This window comes from Mytilus trossulus, chromosome 2 (genome assembly GCF_036588685.1).
Source record: "Mytilus trossulus isolate FHL-02 chromosome 2, PNRI_Mtr1.1.1.hap1, whole genome shotgun sequence".
NCBI classification, from domain to species: Eukaryota; Metazoa; Mollusca; class Bivalvia; order Mytilida; family Mytilidae; genus Mytilus; species Mytilus trossulus.
Window position 1 is genome coordinate 79,985,852 of NC_086374.1, and position 26,287 is coordinate 80,012,138.

General features: G+C 32.7%; 1 protein-coding gene across 1 annotated transcript; it reads right to left on the reverse strand.

Moving 5' to 3' along the window:
* Nucleotides 1–14,473: 14,473 nt before the first annotated feature.
* On the reverse strand, nucleotides 14,474–26,206 carry LOC134708085 (26S proteasome non-ATPase regulatory subunit 5-like). Its single transcript, XM_063568385.1, has 8 exons — nucleotides 25,985–26,206; nucleotides 24,032–24,176; nucleotides 23,111–23,249; nucleotides 21,226–21,329; nucleotides 17,238–17,490; nucleotides 16,559–16,747; nucleotides 15,641–15,750; nucleotides 14,474–14,929 (listed from the first exon to the last, which is right to left on the reverse strand). Exons 1-8 carry the CDS (start codon nucleotides 26,164–26,166, stop codon nucleotides 14,534–14,536), a joined length of 1,518 nt encoding a protein of 505 aa, XP_063424455.1. The 5' UTR covers nucleotides 26,167–26,206; the 3' UTR covers nucleotides 14,474–14,533.
* Between the last annotated feature and the right edge of the window lie 81 nt (nucleotides 26,207–26,287).

The following is a 26,287-nucleotide window of genomic DNA, read 5'->3' on the forward strand; positions in this document are numbered from 1 at the left end:
ATGTTTGTAATGAAAACAAATGTTATGGATATGATCTCTTGTATGGAGTCATATTATAATTTTTAATTGATGATCACTATTATTGTTTACAGTTGTTTCTACCTATCAGCTATTATGGTTCAAGTTTTGCGGAGATAAAAATCGTAATTGAGGTGCAATAAATCCTATGATAAGATTAACGGTATCAATTGTTCTGCAACATATACTTTTCAAGTAAAAATGAAAAAAAGCTTATAATAAACATGTATTCTAAGCTATAAGTTGTACGAGTTCGGTATCTATTTATATCTATATTTTTGGTATCGGGTTATATGATCATCGCCAGTCTTCGGAGGTTACATCGGTAATTATTTAAATGGCATGTGGACTAAATACACACGCAATAATGATACATTTTATCTATTATACTATGCATTGTTCATTGATATAGGAAGATGTGGTGTGAGTGCCAATGAGACAACTCTCCATCCAAATAACAATTTGAAAAAAAGGTAAACCATTATAGGTCAATGTACGGCCTTCAACACGGAGCCTTGGCTCACACCGAACAACATGCCATAAAGGGCCCCAAAATTACTTGTGTAAAACCATTCAAACGGGAAAACCAACGGTCCAATCAATATAAAAAAAACGAACGAGAAATACATATATATTACATAAACAAACGACAACTACTGTACATCAGATTTACTATAATTTGTATATACGTTTTGCTTTGTTATGAATCAAATATGAGAATTTGAAGCAAATCAGTGAACATAATTTGACAGCTAAAGTCCGTTTAAATGAACACCATTTATATTTTAGCAACACAATTCATCTATATGGCATTCTTTCTTCATAGCAACTTCACAAGTTGTCCACATCGTCTGTTTGACATACCTATTTTATTATTTATATCAAGGTGGATCATTATCTTTACTCTGTATGTTAAATTACATAAACGTTTCTCTCAACATAATGTTGATATTGAAAGTACTGTAGACTAAACTTTCGGAACAAACAATAAAGTAATATTTTAGTTAAATGATGATGACAAAGCGCGAAAATGAACTGACAAGGTCGTGGCAACATATAAAAAAAACGTCCACAAGACAAACAACAACACGTGAAATACAACATAGAAAACTTAAGACTGAACACGAAGCCTCCCCAAAACCGGGGTTGATTTCAGGTACTCCGGAAGAGTAAGCACATATTTTAGTCAAGAAGGTTGCATTGTCATCTGGACGAATACCTTTACATTAAAGTGATACATCGTTGTTTAAAAATGATATCAGGGAGGGAAACTGAAAATGTTTACCGACCGTGCAAGCACTATATAGCATGTGAAGGTTAAAAATTCCATCGTCGAATGAAAAGTTTACTTTATGACCGAAATAAAATAGACTGTATCCTTGAATTTATTATGGGACATGTGAGTTTCCCACCAGCAACATTAATTTATATTTTCTTGGTCTATTTATGATCATCAGACGATTAAGAAAAACATATATTTTTCATTCTATTTTTACATGATTAAGTGTTGACTTAATAACCTTGCCTTTTAAGCATCATTTAAGTTAGATATAATGTCGGTTAAGTATATTCACTTATATTATATTGTTGCCAAAAAAATGTTCACGGTCTATAAATATATGTAGTATCATATTGTGGAAAAAAAAACATTTCAATATAGTTTCAATATTAACTAGACGTAGACATCATGATAGCCTTGAAATAAAAAGCACGATGAAGGTCTAGGTCGGGGTTTATAGAAATGAAAAAAAAATGAACTTAAAAATAAAAAATGGAGAATAACGTGAAAGATCAAAATACAAAGATAACGGCCCCTAAAACACTTCAAAGAACATTGAGCATCACGAATATATTAAACTTTTCATTTTAATGATATTGTCGCCTTCAGAAACATTACAGATAAAATGTCGTCTTTAAGGTTGTAGTTACAAAAACATGCATCAACACATCTTGATTTTTCTACATCTGTTTGTTTGAATTAACTTGGCATATATATTTTATGCATCTTTTCACAAGAAACCCCATCGAAAGATTATTTAGAATTGTTCACTTGAACATTATACATGATAATGGTTGTAAAACCAAAGTTTCTAAAAAGAATATCATAAACAGATACAACGAGGATATCTGGTCAAATTGCATCAGCTTGACAAAAATATGAATATTATTTAGGATATCATATGAACAGTTTTGTCCTTTTCTTTTTTCTTTTTTTTTTTTATTAAAGGTTGTAATATTTATTCCAGGAAAAACGGGTCTTGAGCACAAAAATCGGTGTTTTGACCCGGACACGATTTATCAATATCGCACTACAAAGGTGACTGGTCTTCCTCCATCTTGGATTTTGAAAATGCAGATGACAATTCGTCTAGATCTATGCAAATTTTGAGAGAAGAATGTAAATCAATTGCAAGACTGTTCATGCTACTATACAAAATTAGGTGTTTTATCATATTTGCTGCAAAGGAAAAATAACGAAAACGACCAAAATATCAATAACAGTCCACAAAACGCAAGATAAAAATCAAAGCAATTGAGCACCACAAACGCCTTCAAACATCACTGGGGATGATCTGGGATCCTCCGAACAGTAAGCAGATCTTGCTTTACATGTGGCACATGTCGTGTTGCCTTTGTATGTACAAACAAGGTCACATTGGAAGTCCTTTATGCATCATGATAGAAATTGTTAGCTCTTAATGTCGTATCAACCGGGAGATATATATTTCTATCGCCGGTGCTGATGATATTTTGCTACATAGAAATGCCGGAAAGTACATAGTTGGGAAGATGGAATCGGTATTTATTTTGTCGTAAAGCGGTAAAGCTCTGTTCTTAACCGAACCCCACGGTCACTTTCTAGAAACAAGTCAAGATATGAGACAGACTCACGTGTGTCTGTCGTATTTTTTGTTTTAAGTTCGATGAAATAGATGCATTAAATATAGTCAAAACTTTGCCTTTTTCATTGTAGGGCACAGTCTATAATACAGAACGTGAAGTTTAAGGATAATGCCAGCTTCTTTTCATTCTTCACAAGAAACACCTGTGTGAAGTATGTCTGAATGTATAGCTAGAAACAAACTCGGCGTGAACATATAGAAAGCCAGGCATGTAACGCTACATAACAGTGAAGAGCCATCTGATCAAAAGAGGCATAAGAAAAAACTTATCAATTTAGAGTAAACTTGACCTTATTCTTTTTTTTTAATTTCTCAATTTATAAACGAAAAATGTAATTAAAAGCGTATGTTATAAATCTTGTCTGTATATAAGCACCGACTGATGAACTGGTTATTACTTCAGGGACTAGCAGTTCGACAACAGAGGTTCAATGCAGTGCTAGAAAAATTAAAATAACATTTTATAAATGAGTTGTGTCCAGAGAATTTTCTGGATTCAACTCACCATGAACGCTAATACAAAAAATATTGAGAGCCAAGCACCCGAACACATGAGAAGTTATATGATTAAAACGTGCCTTTGAGAATTAACTTGTGTAGTTATCGGTTAACCGTGGGGATGACCAAATATCGAATACAAAAACGGTAACCAGTTAAAACGGAAAAGTCGCTAATCAAAATACAAAATAGAAATTTTAAACACATCAAACAAATCGGTAACAACTGCCATATTCCTGTCTTGGTACAGCCATTTTCTTATGTAGAAAATGATGGATTAAACTTGATTTTATAGTTAGCTTAATCTCTCACTTGTATGCAATCGCATGCTTTAACAGGTACACTATTTTTGTTATGCATATATATATGTTCATTTTGGTCTTCATTTTAGAGTGAAGTTTCATTGAAAGCCAATCAAGAATTTCACTTGTTGCGTAAATGAAACAGATGTTGAAAAAAAAATATGTCTATATGTATGTATCAAAACGTCTGCCCTCGAAATATGTTGGAAATAAGATCATTTCATTTGGTTTTTACGAACAAGTTTAACGTGTAGGGGGAGGGGGAGGGAACAAAGACATCATCATTTACAGATGCCTACTGAATGTATGTCATAATTCCCTCATACCTCACAGTTTATAGATTGTTTGATTGCTACGAATCTTCCAGTGGGAAGTGTTTATGTGTATTTAGGGTCAAAATAAGACTTTATAGTATGGAGGGTTCATGCAAGTTGTATAATTGTAAAGCTTTCTTTGAGATGGCCTATGTCCGTATGTACATGATAACATCTGTGAGTCATCTGTGAAAATACAGATGCAAATTTGTTTATAAAACTTTTTAATCCAAATACAGATCCGTGGTTAAATACTTGATAGCTATGTATATATGTTCCGGACCATATGAGTATTTGGACCATTCGCGTATGGTCATGACCATATGCGTATACTCATATGGTCCGACCATACGCGTATGGTCCGACCGTACGCGTATGGTCGGACCATATGAGTATTATACTCGTTTGGTTATTAACGGGCCGGACCATATGAGTATTATACTCGTTTGGTTATTAACGGGCCGGACCATATGAGTATTTGGACCATATAGGTATTTTTTCAAATATACAATAGAAATAATACAATAAACTTTATCTTAAAAACAAATTGTTTACTAAACAATGTATTAATTTTACATGTCAAAAGCTACATAAACATTAAATATTGATGCCACAGTCAGTTGATCTTAGTTTTCATCGCTAATTGTATTCGTGTATGCTTTTATATACTTAAAATGAAATTCACACGGTACCATACATGTAGTTTTTCTGAGATTGCTTGTTTTGGCTGCGTGCAGTGATATCGACTCGGAGAATTCCGATGTGTCTACGGTGTTTTTGAGAAACCTTAGATCTTCAATATCGTAAAATGAATTTCACAGATCAAATTAGATAAAGACAGTGGCTATTTCATGGCTCTTAAATGCTATTTTACCGTCTTATAATTCAGATTAAATAGAAGTATAGAAAAAAAAAAGAATAGAAAAAATAAAGAAACATACACTTTTAATATTTTACTTTTAAAATGTCTTAAAAAATATCATGATCCTTGCCGCGGCGTTTTACGTTTCCGCAAATTAGCATTACTTTTCCGCGAAAAAAAGATGACGTTTCCGGAAAAAAAAGTTTACGTTTCCGCAAATAAATATCTTACTTTTCCGGAAAAAAAGTAACTATTCCGGAAAAAATAAATTATTACTTTTCCGCGAATAATTAAGGATTACCTATTGATCGAAAGCAAAGCTATAATAAAAAATAAATATGCATTAAGTTAAAGGTCATCATAACATGTAAGTAAAAAACATCATTAAAATGTATGAAAACGTATGTTCAAACATATCTTGATATGAGTTCATAAGTCAGTTCTGGCAGAATATTTGAAGCCAACACGTCGTGCAAAGACCATAGGAGCACATTCACCGTTTACAAGTTCTGTGTTTTGTTTAGGAAGGAAGTCCATCTTCTCCTTTTCATACTTCCGAACGGGTGCTTTTACAGTTAGAGTTCTCATCTTTATGTAAGATGGTGTCTTCAGTTTCAATAACACATCGACAAAGACAAATATGGTAGGATGGTTAGCTTAAATCTGCTCGCACAGGTAGACACTAAAAGACTCGACACCATTCGTTTTTCTCTTTTCCTCGGGGTCAGGGGTGATGCCCAAATGCTTGGTGGAAATCTAATTGCCACCCATATGAAATTCCAATATATAATCGGTAGACCTCATGCACTTATCTTCAGATGGAGCATCGGCAATTAATTCAACAAAGCATTCTTTAATCATGTCAGTTGGCAAGTAAGCCAAACCAAAGATTTCTCAATGAAGTTTAACTCATCCTTACTCGAGTAAACTAGTTATATCTAGTAAATTGTAGCTATACTGAGATCAGAACATTTGTTTTATTAAATTTATTTTTTATTTTTTATCACATATGTACATTCAAATCTTTATAATTTACCAGGTAAATTTGCGGAAAAGTAATAAATGCAAATTGCGGAAACGTATACTTTAACTTTGCGGAAACGTAGAATTGGGACTTTGAATAATTAGCGGAAATGCAATACGCCCCCTTGCCGGTGATGTCATCTACTTTAAAGAATAAAATTCCTTGTACACTATATGTTCATTTAATTTTGGCATCTTTACAAATAGTAAGAAATATTAAATGTGCGAAACTGGTTTTTTTAAATAATTTTTTTTTAATATACCTAAAATGACATTTAAGTGACGTAACAATCAGAAGGGTCACACCTAATGAAGAGTTTAAAAGTATACGTGTTGATTACCCCGACCATACGCGTACGGTCCGACCATACGCGTATGGTCGGACCATATGAGTATATACCCATATGGTCATGACCATACGCGTATGGTCCAGATACTCATATGGTCCGGAACATATATATGCATTTATAGCAGGGTACCATGGTGTTAAGTTCAAGAAATGCATCGGTTTTATAATACTTACTTGTTAAAGGAAGGATAATATGCACACAAAGAGTATTCCGTTTTTCCTCCACTATATATGAACAACTTGTGTCTTTTAAAATTTTAAGTGACCTTATATATATAAATTTTAAATAGTATTTATTACAAATAATATATATCAACTTTAGTTAAATGGATTAGTGTGTAAGCCGTGTAAGCAGTTTAATCCGGTATGGATAAAATTATCCACTTATGATTGATGAGATGAAATGCTTCGTTTTTCGCAAACAAGAGGGGAACAAACAGGGAAAGTGGCATGTGTCTAAAAATGTACTTATCTATACACACACTAGTGATATAAATCGCTGATTGAAAGATTTAGAGGTTTAGCGCTATAATATCAGGATCAATGATCTCCCATGTTCTTCATTTGAAAATACCTGTACCAAATCAGGAATATGACAGTTGTTGTCCATTCGTTTCATGTGTTTTATCATTATTATTGTGCTTGGGGATTTTCCCTTTTTTAATTTCCTCAGGGTTCAGTATTTTTGTGATTTTACTCTTTAGGTAGATGAAATAAAAACCTAAATGTGGTTAAAAAAAAAGTCAGGTTTAATTCGAATAACAGTAAACTTGTTATTTAAAAAAAAATTAAAATCAAATATGATTTAGTACAGTTTCATTCATGTTCTAAGCATACAATATAACAACATCTTTTAAAACAGGTGATTTAACCAACAAAAAAATCTTCCTACAGAGATTATTAACTATCTTTGTAAAAAATAAAGATTAATAGAAAGACTTGAAACTAAGATATTTGTCTCTCCAAATCAATATATATAAAGGTTGTTTTGGGGGCAAATGCCAGAATGGCAGAATACATATGCAAGTTCAAACATACTAGGTTTTAATTGTTTTTCATCTATGAATTGCTTTTGATTTTGAAAACAATTATATAATACTGTAAATGAAATGTTGTGGGCTGGAATAAGACAATTGTCATTTTCATAATCTGACTAAATGTATATAGTTTTTGTTCCATTGTCCTTTGAAGGAAGAATTTAACGTTTTTAAAGAAGCACATTCAATAAATATTTCAATCTCAAAATGCGAAATATTTTGTTTCTACATGTTGGTGGATGCAGAGGATTTTCAAAGGATGATTTAGCGACTTTTTATTGAAGGGGCATTATAAATGTGCTTTTTTTTCTTATTTAAACAAAATAACTACATTGTCATTATATCAAATATGAAAATAGTATTTGGTATAGTTGCGAATAAAACGACAAATACTCGAGCAGGGACCATTCGTCTCAACTCAGTCGATTATGTCCCCTCATAGAACGAAAGTAGCGGAGTCTACCGAGGATTGCCGAATGTAGCAGGGACCAAATGACACAGAAATTAATTGTTTCTTAAAGTAATGTATTTATACATACGAAAACCTTATATTGAAACAGCAATATAATTGGGAACTAACACACGAATTATCAACATGGTCAAAATAAGTTCAGAAATATTTGAAAGGGTTCAGGGGAATCACTAGTGATTTTATCTTAAAACATGGATAAACAACAGATTGCATTTATTTTACAATTAAAATTCTAGTATTTTTACCAACCTAGCGATGACTTCCAATTCTGATATCTTCTGTCTCCTATGTACCGGGTCCTATTTCTTCCCGCATTATAGTTTGAAGTTGACATCATTGCCATTATATCAAATATAAAAATAGTATTTGGTATAATTGCGAATAAGACGACAAACACTAGAACAGGGACCATTCGTCCATCTCTTCATCATAATATTATGTCAAATATCGTCAATGTGTTTGTCTTCCCAGTATCTGTTCTTAATAGTTCGGGCTCTTGCAAAAATAATTTCTGGTAGGTTGTTCTAATCCTTAACCATTTCATATCAAACTTATTATTTCTAAGTGATCGTTTGGTTTTCCGAGTATAACGTTTTCACGAGGTTCCTCTAATACTCCATCTGGTGCCATATCTTTCCATAGTTTTAGCAGTGTACGTGCATCTTTATCATATATACCGTTCAGAATCTAGTATACATCTACCATGTCGCACCTAAGTCAACGGTATTTTAAAGTTGGAAATTATAAGTTTCAATCTTTCTGTGTATATTTTAAATTTCCGAGCTCTACGAGGTCGCCCTTTTATTTACTCGTTCTTTCTATTCTATGTTTCTTTTCCCCCTTGAATAGTGCAGATACCGAGTTGACATACATTGTTTTGGTCTGCGTCTTTGTTAGATTAATGTGTTTCTTTGAATTTGTTGTGTTATTTGTCTGAGTTATGATCTTTACACCGTTTTTGCTGCTGGATCCAAATTATTGTCAAATTAATCTACAATACCCGTATATGTTGTTCACACAGTTGTCAGTATAAAGAGGCTGTAAAAAATGTCAAGTGGGAGGTTAAGTAAGCTATACAAAACCAGTTTCAACCCACTATTTCATTTGTTACAAGTCAGGCATTTTTCAGTTGATATGTAATGGTCATTTTGGTAAATAACAGTTGATTTTGCTAGTTATTTTGTACTTCCCTTTTTTTAATTTTCCCTGAGATTTGGTATTTTTGTAATAGTGTATTGCATAATTTAGCGGCAGCCTTTCAACCTTAAATGTCTTTAATAACTGGATGAATGTATCCTCACCCAATACTTAAAAAGTCCTTATCAACATGACGAATATCCCGATTCGGTTAGCTTAGTTCAATGTCTTTCTTCCTATTTCGTATACCAACGCCAAATTGGAAACATACGTCTCGCAGTAAAATATATGTTCCCACTCTCTTTATATATCCCGGTTTCCGATTGGTCAAATCTTATGGGAAGGTCTAAATGTTTCTCGTTTTAATATCTGATCTTATTTCATTTCATACGTGAAGTCAAAAGAGCGTCTGAAAGACGTGGACATAATGGGGAAATTTGTGTCTAAAAAAGAAACTCGTAACTTAGACATACCACAAATAACACTTTTAGGTGTTTTTTTCACTGTGTCTTTTACCATTCTGACTAACTTGGTGATAAGTTCTATTCCGGCAAACACAAACTGGCAGTTTTAAAAAAAAAATAATTATCATATTTAATCATTTACTGCGAGTTTTGTGTTTCTAATCTGGTGTGGGTAGACAGACTAATTACGATTCACATACTTGGGTAAGCCTGCTACAGATTATTCCGACAACAAGGTAGGCTTGTTATACACCATTGTGTAGAAAAATCAATTTAGTAAGTTTACCGAACAATCGGCATATAACGGAATTTCGCGACCAGATGACATTTTTCAATAAGCGAGTTTTTCTCTGAGATAATTGCCTGTGTGGCCTAAACCGGTTTCAAAAGTCCTTTCTCTATATGCATATGCTTGCATTTTCTAATTGATATTTTTGAGTAAATGCTAACCTAGATAACCATGTGCCGTCATGGAAAGAATCGGTCCCAGCGCTCTTAAACTTAAGGGGCGGATTTTAAATCGAAAAATAAAAAAAGCAATGAATGAGGTCGTATAATTTGATATATGCCTTTTTGTGCTTCTTAGTTAGATATTTGTTTGTTTTATATGAATTAAGGTCATAACGAAATGTTGACTACACTGTCCCCCTTTTTTATATTTTTGTCTATTGTATCTGTTTGTTTTGTTCACGTATCGTTGTCAATATGATGGAATTTGATGGGACTGTCACACGAGTGAGAGAATAGGCTAGCTATAAAACCAGGTTCAATCCATCATTTTCTACATAAGAAAATGCATGTACCAAGTCAGGAATATGAAAGTTGTTATCATCGGCCATTCGTTTGATGATCTTCGATATGTTTGGGCTGTTGATTTTTGTGATTTTTTTTTAAGTGTTACTCTATTCGCCAATCTTGTTTGCAATCATGACTTTTGAATCTGTATGAGATTTAGGGTTGATCCTTGGTGCATATTTGCCTCATATAGACTTTTTCATACGTTGCTAAAATGTTTCCATGCTTATCTGTATTGAGTTGTGTTTATAAGCATATGAGTTCCTATGAAATACTACAGTTAGGTAATTTGGTCAATGGGATTTGCATACACCTTATCGCTAATCCCGCCTGCTTGAACTTTTGACGCATACAACAATCACTTTTCCATTGTGGCGTCAGATATTTTGTATTGTGACGGGAACCTGTGTGATATCCAGTAATGGCGGACAAATAGTGATAAGGTGTATTAAGGAGGATGTGACATTCTAATTACGGCTCTCGACTCGTCTCTGCTATATTATGTTGTCATTTCAATATTATATTTAACATTTCCATTAAAGTGCGAGGTTTGGCATGCCACAAAACCAGGTTCAACCCACCATTTTTTTCCTTTAAAAATGTCCTATACCAAGTCAGGAAGATGGTCATTGTCATATTATTGTTCGTTTCTGTGTGTGTTACATTTCAACGTTGCGTCGTTTGTTTTCTCTTACTTTTGAGTGTAAATTCCCATTGCGATAAGACGTGTCACGGTACTTGTCTATCCCAAATTCATGTATTTGGTTTTGATGTTATATTTGTTATTCTCGCGGGATTTTGTCTGATATTGGTCCGTTTAGTAGTAGTGCCCTTCGACTTCGTACTTTTTTTGGCCTTTTTAATTTTTTGGATTCGAGCGTCACTGATGAGTCTTTTGTAGACGAAATGCGCATCTGGCGTACATTTTAGTCCTTGTATCTTTGATGAGTTTACCTCTAAAAGAAGTCATTTGTAAGCAAAAACCATAGATAAAAAGGTGCAAACGTCACCAGTACCTGCTCAACTTGTAAATCCTGTCATATGACGTCCAGGCAGTTAAAATCGATAGGTTGCAACGGGATATTTTAACTTATAGGTCAAATACAAACTGAAAATGCAATAGCAAAAAAAAAACAACAACAAAAAAAACCCCACGATTAATGAAAAAAAACAAGAGTACACAAGACACATCATCAAAAATCAAAGACTAAGCAACACGAAACCCACCAGAGAACAGGGGTAATCAAGGATAAGCAGATCCTGCTCAACATGTGAGGACAAGTTTACTCTGAAAAGAATCCAATGCCAAGGGACTTATAAGGAAGACATGTTTACCTAACAAATTTTTTTTTTTGTGTTCCAAATATAATTGACCTGTCACTCATAGCAACTGATAAACATAAAAGGGCATTAGCTGTAAAACTCATGTTCACCGATTTGACTCAAATTCTCTTTTTTATTTATAGAATACTAAATAAGGCTACAGAGGTATATCGCTGTTTGAAATTCATAAATAAATTGGGAAAAATACAAATCCGGGTTACAAACTAAAACTGAGGGAAAGACATCAAATATAAGAGAACTACGACACAACAGCAGAGACATATGTCTCTGCTTAAATATAGATTCAAAATCAAATGTTTTACCCCTGTTTTATTTTCAAAGCTGACATTCTCATTCAGATCAAATTAGTTATAAAGCCAAACAAATACAAAGTTGAAGAGCATTGATCCAAAAATCAAAAAAGGTGTGCCAAATACGGCTAAGGTAATCTATGCCTGGGATAAAAAAAAAATCTTAGATCCTTAGTGTTTCGGAAAAATTCAAAATTTTGTAAATAGAAAATTTATAAAAATGACCACATAATTGATATTCATGTCAACACCGAAGTGATGACTACTGGGCTGGTGATACCTACTATATAATCAATATCTAGCTAAGGAGTTCCAAGTGAATACGGATTCAATGTATGAGGTTGAATCAATAGATGTTTTCTAGCTTATCTTAACAAAATTGAAACAAATTTACCTTAAAATCGAAAAAGATTTCTCACTATTTCACAAACAAAAATACCCCATATTTTTATATTTTGTTTATTTCGTATCTTATGCACTTCAGTGTGAACATTTAAAGTTTAAGTTGGTGGGATAAACCTTTGAAATGATTTCAAGGTCAAATGTCGTTGATATATGTTTATCAAGTTTTGGCAGCTTGATCCCAATTATTGCCGCATTGACCTATTATGTCGGTTTCGGTTGCTCACACACTTATGTCAATATAAAGGAACTGTAAACAACCCTCAAACATGTGGGAGGTTAAACTAGATACATAAAACGAAGTTGAATTCACCATTCTCTTCAGAAAATTACTGTATCAAGTCAGGCATATTACAGTAGATATGTACTAGTTACTTTGATTGGAAACAGTTGCTATTGTTACTTCCAAATTATCAATAGACTGCAAAAGATTCTAGATATGGCACAATATGTGGGACAGAACAAAAGTTCACTAGTTTTGCCTTCCATGGAGAAGCAGGAACTATTCTCAAAGGTAGCATCCAGTTTTCTTGCTTTATAAACTATAAAGTATTTAAATCCTGCTTTTAACATAAGGCAGGCATTCCAGTCTTTTAAAACTTCTAGTTCTAAACTTTACCGATTATTTATGTGCTGTCCTATATATAAGACATCTTTTATGACATATCTTAATGTTGGTATTTTTAAAAGCTGTAAATAGCTGATTCTATTGAATTGATTCATAACTTTATACTCTGGAAAATTTAGAGCGTCACATATGTGACCAGCCACAACATATCCAGGCTTATGGAGGTACAACTTAAAAAAAAAAACGTTGTCAACTTTATGTGACTAGGCACTTCCAGGCTTATGAGGGTACATTGTCTTAAATTAGCTTTTTGTATTTTATTTTTAATAATATTCTTGAACAAAACTCTAAGTCATGTTTTTATTATGAAATATTTTTTGTAATAACGATGAAACTTATCATTTCAAATACTGGCTTGATAATGAGACTGTTTGATGATAACTTTTTTTTTATCAAAGGCACCAATATATAAAAAACAATTTTGTTTTATTGGCAAATATTCAGTTTCAACTGTGTATTTGAATAAAATGTCAAAGAATTATATTTATAACAATACAAATATTTCTTAGTGCTATTTTAGAATATGTAATTCAAACTTGTTGAAAAGCTTATAGAATTACTTTTTTCAATATGTCTATTAACTCAGATTAATTATGCATGCCTACATAGTATGCGACTCAAACCAGTTTATAATTATATTCTCATATGTATATGCATTTAATGTGATGCATTTATTATGGATACATTTCAAACTGCATATATGAAAATCTATAGTGCAGAGAATTCAGATTTTTTTTTGTATCAATTTAAAATGTAGATTCAAATATTTTTCACTTCAAACTATGAAGTAAACCATTTTCAGACCTAATATATGATATATAGTTCAGTGCCCACAATAAAGAAGCCAGGTAAAGTGTTTAACTCTTCTTCACAAATACCTATTCAATTGAATCTCAAAATTATATTATTAATAACTAGCAGCTTTTTTCCTAACAATAAGGTTGTACCTCTAGAAGCCTGGATAGGTCATCGCCAATCACAATTATGGTATCTATATATATCCTTGAAGACTGTATACTGCCCTCTAAACATCTTCAGGTTTTTTTTCATTTATGTATACCCCACATAATCATTTAGCTGTATTTAGCAAAACTTTATGGAATTTTTGGTCCTCAATGCTACTTTGAACTTCATTTGGCCTGTTAAACCTATTTTTTATTCTATTGTCAGTGATGAGTCTTATGTAGACGAAATGTGCATCTGGCGCAAATACAATTTTAATCCTGGTATCTATGATGAGTTTGATCATTCATATAAAATGAAATACCAAAAAATTCAAGACCAAAGAGGACAAATACAAACAATGCTGAAGAATATAATACTTGATAGGTATTAGCTACTTGGCTTTGAAAGACTTGAGTATACTAAATCTACTTTAAACAAACTGTTGACTTAAGAGCCATGTCTTGTTCATAATTATGATAATCTCCATGGAAATGCAATGTGCTATGATAAAAACTGCATAGCAAATACCATGGACCTTTAACTAGTGCTTCCCCATAAATTGACCAAATCACAAATGATAAATTGTTGAGACTGCAGCTGAAAACAGCACAATCAAATAGTCTGTTATTTTTTCAACTTAGTTTAAAGGATGACAATAAGTGTGGTTTTCAGTAAGAAAAATCAACGTCATTCAGCTAATAACAGATTTTTATTAAATAAAAAAATATTTTTCACATGATATTAAGAAAATTAATCCCCTTCAAATGCCACCTGGCTTTCTGCTTGCACATAAATAGGCCCTTGTAGAAAATAAGCCTTTAACTTGACAATATAGGGCGAGCCAAAAATATCCATGGAAGTTGGACTCTCTGCTAATGTTCTAATTATTTCATATTTGGACTCTTTAGCTTCTTTAGACTTTTCTGTTGATCGATCAAGAAGATATTCGTTAAAACCTGGAAATTCACATAATCTTTTCTGTCCCCATGGTATCAAAGCTAGTGCTGAAAGGACACTGTGAGAACTGTGTCTAAGTTCTGGAAATGGTTGCCTAGCGATAGACATGATGATCTGAAGCATGTTGGGGTCCAGATGATCAAACCATTTCTCTGACAGCTTACAGTTGTCAGATGTTTGTTCTGGTACCTGTAATTAGAATAATAAAAAAATAATAAGTAAACTTAGAACACTTGGTTATTAATTACATGAGAAACACGACAGATACCACATGTGGAGCAGAATTTTTTTACCCTCCAGAGAACTTGAGATCATTCCCCCCTTTCTTCCCAATCTATGGCATTGTCAGTTGGAGTGTCCCATTGGTAGATATTTACTGATTCAAGAGAAAATGTCTATATCAAGTTAATAATTATTCAATAGCTATATAAAAAAAAAATAATAGAATTACTAATTGCATATGAAATGTATAAATCAATTCACTGATTTCTGAGGAAATGCAGAAATTAATACAATGAGAAAAGAGAAAATGTAGGTTACTAGTATCTGATCATATGAAAAAGTTCCTGATTTATGAGGAAATGTAGATATCAATTCACTGATTCAAAAAAAAAAGTAGAAAGCAAGTTACTGATTAAGAGCAAACGTAGAAATGAATTAACACTGTAAAAGTGGATGTGTGGAAAACCCCAAGAATAAATATGTTATTTATAAAAACACACATTCAAAAGGTTATTATCTCCCCTTTCAGTATTTGATTATCTCCCCATATGAAGTATACATGTCTGATATATTCACAACTTCATGTACAAAGAGGGTATATATATGATTGCATGGCCAAATCCTACCTTTTTCCCCCCGTATGTAGTAGTATATTCACACTTTTGCCATAATACTTACTGGAATATGAATTAGATTTGCAGTAGTATGAAGAGCAATTTCCCGTAGATCTGAAGGTGCCTGTTTCACCATCTTTCCTATTGTCTGTAACCCATCAATAAACATGTTTCCTGTAAAATACAATTTTAAATCATATTAAAAATGTACATGTATATCTCACTTGAATCTGTAATTTTGATTAATTGACAACAATGAAGAAGCACAACAATATAATACCTTATTTCTGTTTAAAAACAACTGCAAGAGCTAACTGGAACTATGATAAACCAATGCAAACACAAAAGAGAAGATTTAATATATGTGCTTCTCTTTTTATAATTTTTTAGGATAGTAAAAGTCTTGGTTTTGTGCACAAATTTAAAATCTTTGACATCTTTTATAACTCACCCTGTTCCTAAAAGTAATTTGATCAGACTGCTTTGATTGTGGTTGAAAATGGTTTTTGTATCAACCTGAGGAGTGAATCTGTTTTCAACTGATTTATAATAGTTTGTTCTTATTTTGTACTGTAACAGCCTTATCCCAGGTAAAGGGGAGGGTATGGCACCAACAACTTTATTAACCCCATCAAATTCTGTTTTAGCTTGCCCAAAGTCAGGAGCCTGTAGTTCAGTGGTTGTTGTTTGTTGCAGTATATCATATTTGTTTTTTGTTCATTGTTGTGTACATAAATCAGGGCATTAATTCTTGTTTGAATTATTTTACATTTGTCATTTCTGGGTATTTTTATGGCTGACAGCTGTGTGGTATGGGTTTTACTAATTGTAAAAGACTGTACAGTGACCTATAGATGTTAACCTCTGTGTTATTTGGTATCTGGTGGAGAGTTGTCTCATTGGCAATCATACCACATCTTAGTTTCATATTGTCAGATTTATTGCTGCAAAATAGTGTAGTGTTGATACTGTTAATATTTACCTAATTTCTCAAGAGCTAGTTTTCCCTCTATGGTTTTAGCTATTAATCCAATAGTCTGTACAGAAATACTGCATAAATTTTTATCTTCTGCAGTCAAGTTTCTTAACAGCAGATTAACAAATGTCTTGTTCCCATTAAACACTTCCTTAGGATAAAAATAGGCAACACCGCCAAAAAACTTGATTAAACCTGAAATTCATCAGCATATCAAATTAATCTACATTAAACGGTATGATAGCTATAATGTAATAGCTACATGTCTCTAAATCTTCAACAGAATGATCATCATATCATGAATACGCATGAAATATTTTCTGGTGGACCTTAACAAGTAAAAATAAATTATAAATTTTGATATTTTTGTGTCCCCTCTTTCAACTATCATTGCTTGAATTCCTCAGTTATTTCATGAATGTTTAACTCTTACAAAATGAGCATCAAATTCTTTAATATAATTAATTTAAAGTTAATATGAATAAGAATAACATCTAAATGAAATAATAATCAATGATTATGATTTAAAAGATATGATTGATATTTTTTTTATCAATTTTTCTTTTGATTGACAATGTATCACTAGTGGTATGCAACTACAAATAGTAACTTGTTTTTATTCAATATGAAAGTTTGTATTATCACCAAACAAGATACTCTGTGGGAAAATCTATTGTTTGCATACCTGGTAACAAGAGTCCTCCCATTAGATCTGTAGAAGATGTTGACAGTAGGGTCTCTATCTGTTTAATGATTCCTGCTCCATCTAGAAATACAATCCCATGCTCTACCATACCGAGGTCAGAAAGTAGTTCCAAACAATTTAACTGAGTAAGAATATCATCTTTATGGATCTCATTTAACAGCAGTTGTAGTAAGCCTGACTCCCGTGTCTTTTGCAGAGCTGATTCTGATATTTTACTGATATGAACTATTAACTATAACAAAAGCATAAAATTATGTTTTGGTTTTATTTCATGGATGTACAGAAGATTTTTAAATAAACTAGGGCCACAAAAAAAAATGTGTTTATGTTTCTGAAAGCAAATTCTTCATTATCTTGGCTGGTAATTATACAAGCAAACATTTTGATAAATTCATATTTTTGTGTGTACATAAATGGTAAAAAACACAAATACCCAAGACTATCATGACTATGTGCTAAAGAAGAACATTTAAGATGTTAGGCTTTATTCCTGCTTATCAATGATACAATGCTTCAGTCTTTAGTATTTAAGGGCATATCCAACAGTTTCAGGGGAGGTAATAACAAACGTAAACGTCGTCTATTGTTTCCCGTAATTTAAAGTTGTTTCAACGACGTCATAACGGAATCACCATTGGAATTGCTATGGCCGTCTGGAAAGGGAGGGTTCTTTCATCAAAGGAAAGAGCACGGCGGGAATCGACAAAAAACTCATACAGAATATTGACAGAAATTAGAGCTCAAATCTCTGAAGATATTTTTGTCCTCTTGGTCTATCATTTATATATAAAAGAAATGCAATTATCCTGATCATTATAGACCATACTCACTTAAGTTTCTGTCATATTGAAATTATCGTCAAAACATGCAGTAAGGAACAACGAGAACAAATGCGTAATGAATTATTATTGCACTAGAATGCAAATTGTAATTAATTCTTTACCAAACTGTTCCGAGATTTTGTCATTTAGAATAGAAAACTCAAAGTATGGTTTTACTTGAGAAAGATGAAAAAAAGGTTTCTTAAGAAAAATAAAATACAGCGTAAACTAACATTCATCAAGCTTTGCGTTGAAGTGCTATTAATGTACAGTAGCTTTTTAAATGAATACGACCTTTATCTCGTGAAATATGTAAAACATAAGATGACACTGTAATAATTAAAAAAAATAAAAAAAATAGGAAAACATTGTAATATATACACTGACATACAAGTAGAAAGTATCTGACGATTTTGGTGTTTAAGGTGTATGAGGAAACAAATATAATTTAGCAAAAGTCTAGTTCTAGTACGGCATACGTTTTACCGCTAGCAAACTCTTTATCATAATAATGTATCAATGATTTACTTCAGATCCACTTTCGCCTCGTCGTAAATATGCGTAATATATTTGCCACTGGAGCACGGGAGCAATCAATTTATCAATTTCATATAGTGATGCATAATCATTAGTTCTCAACTGATAATTGGCTCAAACAGTTTTTCAGTTTTGGTATTTTGTTTTTATTTATATTTTATTTCTAAACGAAAATTCTAGACTTTCTTTCCGCATTTTTTTCTTTCAATTCATTTGTTTGAATAATCAATAAAAAAAAATAGAAGTCAACATCAGTAGATACATTGTATGCAGCCAAACTAGGTGGAGGGCAGTAGAACAGAAACAATCTCCATTGTGTATATGCAATAACTCATATATTGAAGCGTAAAACAAAGGCAGTCAGGCTCACTTTTCGGCCCTTTCTTTATTCTCAAGTTATTGTTTTACTGATCTCTTTTGTTAAATAAAGCTTTTTTTCATCTACAACTGCAAAAGGCGCAGGATGTGTGTTAAAATCAACAATATGACTTATTTGAAGATTCATGTAACCTTTGTTGTTGTCTAGAGATTTTATTCGAAGTACGTATATCCTTTCAAACCCCAAGGGTGACTGGGGTATAGAAATTTGGTCACTTGGTCTTCTTCCGACCGGCAGTAAAACGCTTCCCGAAGTGGAGCGTTCGTTGGCTGTGCGGGATGTATCAAGTTCGCAGTCACGTGCGGTCAGAAGGCGGACGTTAAATCCGATACCTCGTGTAAAGAGAGTGCCACGCTCTTTGCACGTTAAGAACCCTCGCAACGACTCTTTGAGGGGTCCGTAGGTGGCTTGTTGCAAGGCAAAATTTCGATCCCTATCCAACATACCCTCATTTTCATGTGGCAGTTTAAATTTCCCCGACCATCATCCTGAATGGCCTCTTTTATGACCAGACCCTCCTATTGTATTAATTGTGAACTTGTTCTCGTCCTGAATATGCATAAAATATTTGCCACTGGACGTTAAGCAACCAACAATCAATCAATCAATATATATCCTTTCAACCATTTATTTAGATGTTTGTTTAACATATAGATAGAGCGAAACTCTCACTGCACTATGCTACGGATATACGACATTTTTATTTCTACTAAACGAGGCTGCAAATTTATGCATCCGAGCAGCTTAACAGCCGCACCCAATTTTAGCATAGATATACTATCAGACGGGAGAAGTCCAGAGATGTGAATATTTCCATACCCATATCAATCCTTTTGTTTTGAAAAAGATTTAAAGGTATACATTAATACGACAGCAACCCAATGACCCATATAATTCAAAACACTAAGAGTCAACATACAGATTTTTGTTATAGCTATAAAGAATAAAAAGCTCGAAACTGCAAAATGAATAAATAATACGGAGAAACTGAGTTTTTAGACAAGTGTTTGGTTACAAAATATCACGTGCTCTTTGATAATTCCGATAAAAGCAAAACGCTTCATTGTAAAGTAACGGTAAATAAATAATGATTATGGATGACGGACCGTCAAGTGGCATACTAAATCATGAATATTCAGAACAAAAAAAAATCAAATGGAAATATTATATGTAAATTAACCCTGCTTTGATACTATAGACCGAGACACAGAAACGGATTTTGTTTTAAAAGAGGGATGAAAGATACCATAGGGATTATTTAAATAGTCTGTAATTCAACGGTTTGTATGTTTCACAATTTTGACGAACACAATAGTAAAACTAACTGAATTATTATCTCATTCAGATACTGGTTCATTATAAATAAGAAGATGTGATACGAGTGCTATCGAGACAACTTCCCAACAAAGTCACAGTGTAAATACATTTGTCTGCACACCGTCGCACTGCCTTTGAAAAAATAGCGGGGAAACATAACGTTATTTTCGGAAAACGTCTTAATTTTTGGCGCAATTTCGGAGGCTTACGGGAGGGATTGAGTAAACAATATTATGTTTCTCACTTTTTCTCAAAAACGAGTATGGTGACAAATATTTTTCAAAACGTTATGACGTTCCATTTTTTTCAAAGAATAACATATCTTACTTTGGCCAAATCGACACCGTTAGAAATATTTAAGAAAATCAAAAATGTGCATTTCAAATGTTCATTTCTTGCCGTTGTTTTGGGTTCACCATGACGTTTTTGGCTTTATTTGAGTAAGAATTAATGCTTTAAATGGAAAAGTTAGATTTTTCTTACCATCTCATATTATTTAGCTTCCATTTGAGACCAATTATATAAGTTTATAATGATTAAAAGATCATGATTATTTTTTTTTAAATAAAAAACGTTTTTTACTCAAAAATTGTAAAAATATTCAATTTTCAGCAGCATTTTTTGCAAAAACGAAATCGACAACATATATTTTTTTTGGCAAAATTTTATTCTCTGTCAATTGAAGAATAAAATATTTGAAAGGGAAAAAATTATCACCGTCAGAAATAAACTGTTGGATATGCCCTTAATCAGGATGAATTTCTATATCATATTTACAGAGAAACCAGACAAAAATAAATTTTCAACAATCACATGTGAATATTCTTTCAAAGTTTATATAAAATTGCAAAAAACAAATGAGATTCTGTTTAAACAGATTCCACTGTACAATTTATATACAGTAAAACAATACCTCATAAACTCTGAATTTGACAGTATCATCTTTTTGAAGGACTTCTTGTAGAGATGATAACATTTCTGAAGAGTAGATAAAATCCAGACCATCGTTTGTTCTGCCTACAAAATACAAACATTCCTATGTTGTTATATACATGTATGATGTCCACAACAGATGTAAGGAATAATAATTTTCAGCTACACTGAATAGCATAAATTTTGGAAAGGATGTTAATGCCCCTGCTTCCTCAGGTACATGAAAGGATGCACACTAAAGAGAGATGTTGGTGTGATCTTGAATTTTAGAAAAAAGAATGGAAGCACATTTTAGAGAGATATTGGTGTGAACTTGAATTTTAGAAAAAAGAATGGAAGCACATCTTAGAGAGATATTGGTGTGAACTTGAATTTTAGAAAAAAGAATGGAAGCACATTTTAGAGAGATATTGGTGTGATCTTGTGTCTTAAAAAAAAGAATGAATGCACGTTATAGCATATATACAGAGATATTGGTGTGATCTTTAACTGGCACGTAGCTTCCTATATGCTAACACGCAGTTGCGTGCACATCGATTGGGCATGCAAAAAAAATAATGGCAAAATAAAAATTTATAAATTGAATGTTATATGTTGTCACTTTTTTAATTGATGAAATATCATTAAATAATGGCATTTGGTTTCAAATAAAATTTTATTGGAGATGATGGCAAAATCGGACACTAACTTGTATCTTTTACAAGATTTGAATTTGTAATACTCAGTCTAAGACATGTAGTTTTGGAGCACATTTTACAGTGAACGGTTCATCAGTTTGGAATGAGATGTACCCATCAGCATTAGAATTATCAGAACCATTCTATATCATTGAAAATATGCCGAGGCGATGTAGTCGGCAGACTACCGGAGCCAATCACCCTGCAAACACACCAACACAGTATTGGAAAGTCTCACTATTTTTTGCATTCATAGACCATATGATAAGGGAACTAGAGAGTGGAGTCTTGTCAAGTATTATCAGAAAATCGCTTCTTTGCGCTGTATCTGCTTCATTGTGTAGTAGACAATATAACAAGAACAAATCTCAACATTGTCTGAGACATACGAAACTGACCTGGCATGTAATTTTGACTAATTTAATTGGGAGGTCACTTGATGCCGAACATGTACGCGAGTGCTACCATGGAATAAAATTGAGAATGGAAATGGGGAATGTGTCAAAGAGACAACAACCCGACCAAATAAAAAACAACAGCAGAAGGTCACCAACAGGTCTTCTATGTAGTGAGAAATTCCCGCACCCGGAGGCGTCCTTCAGCTGGCCCCTAAACAAATATATACTAGTTCAGTGATAATGAACGCCATACTAATTTCCAAATTGTACACAAGAAACTAATATAAAAATAATACAAGACTAACAAAGGCCAGAGGCTCCTGACTTGGGACAGGCGCAAAAATGCGGCGGGGTTAAACATGTTTGAAATCTATCAGTGTACTACGTATGTTGAAAACAAATGTACGATCAACAATGAACAACGACATGCAGTTACTGTATATTCATCGGTATACTATTTCAGTGTGAATTTTGACAAAGTAATAGAGCAGTTTGATTCTGCCTAGACCCAAAGAGCAGATTTTTTACGATTTTGAGAAAATTCTGTATCACAAATATGTGTTGTTTATGTATTACTCTATTCAGAAGATTTATTTATAATAGTTTTACAATCATATATTTTTTATAGGTCCTGACTACATATAGCGCCTCTTTTAACTGTCCTATGACCGAAAACCAGAAGAAAAACATTTTTCTGCAGGAAAGGGTCCCAAAAAATTCTGCTTGCACATCGTTTCTTTCTAGCTAGGCCCCTGTTTAATCACGATAGTCTGATATAAAGAAAACATACTTATATTAAGTATTACATTCTGTGCATGTTTTGCCACCTGTAGGGAAGGACTAGCTATCAAATTGATCACTGTTTTGATGACATCTCTTGCTGAATCCCAATTCAGAAGTGTTTGGTCATCTTCTCCTGCAAGTTCTAGCTGAAAAAGAGATTTCATAAGAGTGTTGATTACAGAAAAATGTACATGATGATTCACAAGCATAAGCCTGAATGTATAGCCTAGGACTTATGTATGGTTTTATATATCTGATAATGGTATAAAGTACACACTAATACATTGCTGGTGGGGGACTTCCCCAGAAATATTTTTTTATAGTTAAAAATTGTATGGTATTAAATTTGATAACTTCATTATCATAAAAATATCTTATAACATGTATTATCTCAACTAGAAAAAGCTGATGTATTCCTATCAGCTTAAGTCATGTAAGTCACTCTAAAATCTATTCACTGAGCTTCAATACACCTTAATGTCACTATTTATTCCAATCCAGAAAAAAATGTTCTAAAATTGCACATGCTTCAGTTGATGCTATCTTGAACCTGTTTAAATAATGATCTGTGCATGAAATTTTTCAAAGAGTTCTGTTTAAATCATTATCATCATGATCAACACTTAAAACAAAGCATTTTTCATACTTTTGATCATAAGAATTTACAAATTTCAAAATGTTCACTTTTCACATGTTTCTACCCTCATCTATTACTAATGAATTTTGTTCTTGCGTCATTTGACCCAAACAGGAAGTTGTCTAGGCGACTGTTTTTCCTGGATAATCCAGGATTGAACAAAATAGTGAAAAATGTGTAAGCATATCAAATGGCCCCTTCATCCAACATTAGAAGGCATACTCATGATCTATATAAATAATCCTTACATACATGTATGTTTTCGTTTTACTAAACATAAAAGGTTGTTACCTGTCTTAAACATAAACACTGTATTGTTGTAGAAGGGTGCTTTAATCCTATATCAAAATCATTTTTGAATAGGTCCAACCCAACAGCAGGTGACCATGCTAGCAAAACATTTTTTAAAATACTGCAACATTCTTCAATGATTTCACTGAAAGAAAAAATAGTCACTAAACCTAACAATAAAATTGAATATGAAGCTATTGTAACTCTAATTTCAGATATTTTTTTGAAATGTTGTTATTGGTTTTGAACAAGCTGTTTATCATGTTTATAGTTTCACAACATTCTCAGATCTTTTTTGTTGTAAGGGATGCAATAACACACTGTCACATTTCATTCATCTACATGTACATTGTACTTAGGATGTTTTATGCCATGTATCGATATGATGAGTTACATTTAAGCCCTTTTCAAATTATTTTTATATAGTTTTTTGTCATGTTTATATATAGATTCTTACATTGATACCAGTGGATTATCGGATTTATCCAATCGAGATAGTTAAATTATCAATTTTAAAGTCCGAGCCGCCTCGGCGAGGACTTTAAAATTTATAATTTAACTATCGAGATTGGATAAATCCGATAATCCACGAGTAACTATGTAAGAATGTGTTTCTCTAATGATTAAAAAGACATTTCCTTATTTTGTTAATCGAAAATCCCCTTCGAGTGCCTTTCACATTGCACGAAGTTGTCAATTTCATTAACCATGTTAACACCTGTTATCATATTTTGATTCATCCAGTTAGCTAAAAAGGTCATGACCCTAAAAATCATCCAATGATCTTTTGAGATCACCAGCAACCACACGTTGATTAAATTTTTTTATACAACGGGTTCGGAAAGGGATAAATTTCCATAGAATTAGAGAAATATTGTTACAACACTGTCCAAGCTTATAAAAAGTGTGTGTCTATCAGTCTATAGTCAGAATTCTTTGAAATGTTTCCTTTTTTGGTTGATGAACAGATATAAGAAAGAAGATGTTATACATGTTATACAAAATGTATGAGGGCCAATGAGACAACTCTTGAACGAAGTAACTTTTTGTAAAATTTAACCATTACTGGTCAAAGAACTGACTTTAACACAGAGCCTTGGTTCTAACACAACAACAAACTTTAAATCTATATTATGATTATTGAGGTGAAATACTCGGAAGCAGTAAAAGGGATAAGAACACAATATACAAGTCTGGAAAACTGAGGATCCTGATCATCCTATACTAGAGAACATGATTCATTAAGTACAAAATGATGTACAAAAATTACTAGTCTAAAACCTTTCAAACAGGAAAACCAAGGTCTAATCTATATAAAAAACAAGAAACACATATGAACCACATCAACACACCATATCCACTGTCTGAACATCCAGTACCTGACTTTTAATGGGTACCAACTTTAACCATTCCTTAAACAAGAATGTGTCCTTAGTACACGGATGCCCCACTCGCATTATAATTTTCCATGTTCAAAATTCACCTTCACCAAAAACTTTAGCCTGAAGCAGGATGAAGGGACAAACGAACAGACTCACAGACCAGAAAACATAATGCCCCTCTACTATCGTAGATGGGACATCAAACATTTGTCAAAGTAGTCTAACATCATAGACACACTATAAAATATTAATTGAAATGGCTCTCCTCAACTGCTCAATAGTACATGTAACAATAGTAACACAAGTGATTTTTATCTTGTTGCATTTGTCATGAATAAAGTATCACTATCAATGCTCATCAATCAACTTGTTTTAAATAGCAAAAGAAAAAAAATGTATAGTTTGCGAAACTAACATGACTAATGTCTATTTTACATTGATAGTCGACCTTCCAATTGATGTAAGCATGTACTGTGGAGAACGGTCTATATTAGCATTAACTGTACATAGAGATAATATTGTTAAGATATAGAATGACTTGCAAAATTGTAGTAAAACATGAGGTACAAACCCGTCATCAGTGTTTAACAAGCCAAATAACTTCTGTACAGATGGAACTGAGACTACTGTGTGAAGGTTTATTGTTCTGACAGTTGATAAAGCTGCTTTCAACTCAACCAATGTTGATAATACATCTGTTGACAGTGTTGTTGTTTCCAAAGACTGACAAATGTCGTCTACATTTGCCGCCATTTTAACGATGAAAAGTCTAGAGTGTGTTGAACGTAAAAATATATTTCTCGGAACTCTCGGACTCTTTTATTAAATTTCACTGATCAAAACAATCAGCATGATCAGCATCAGCAGCCGGAGG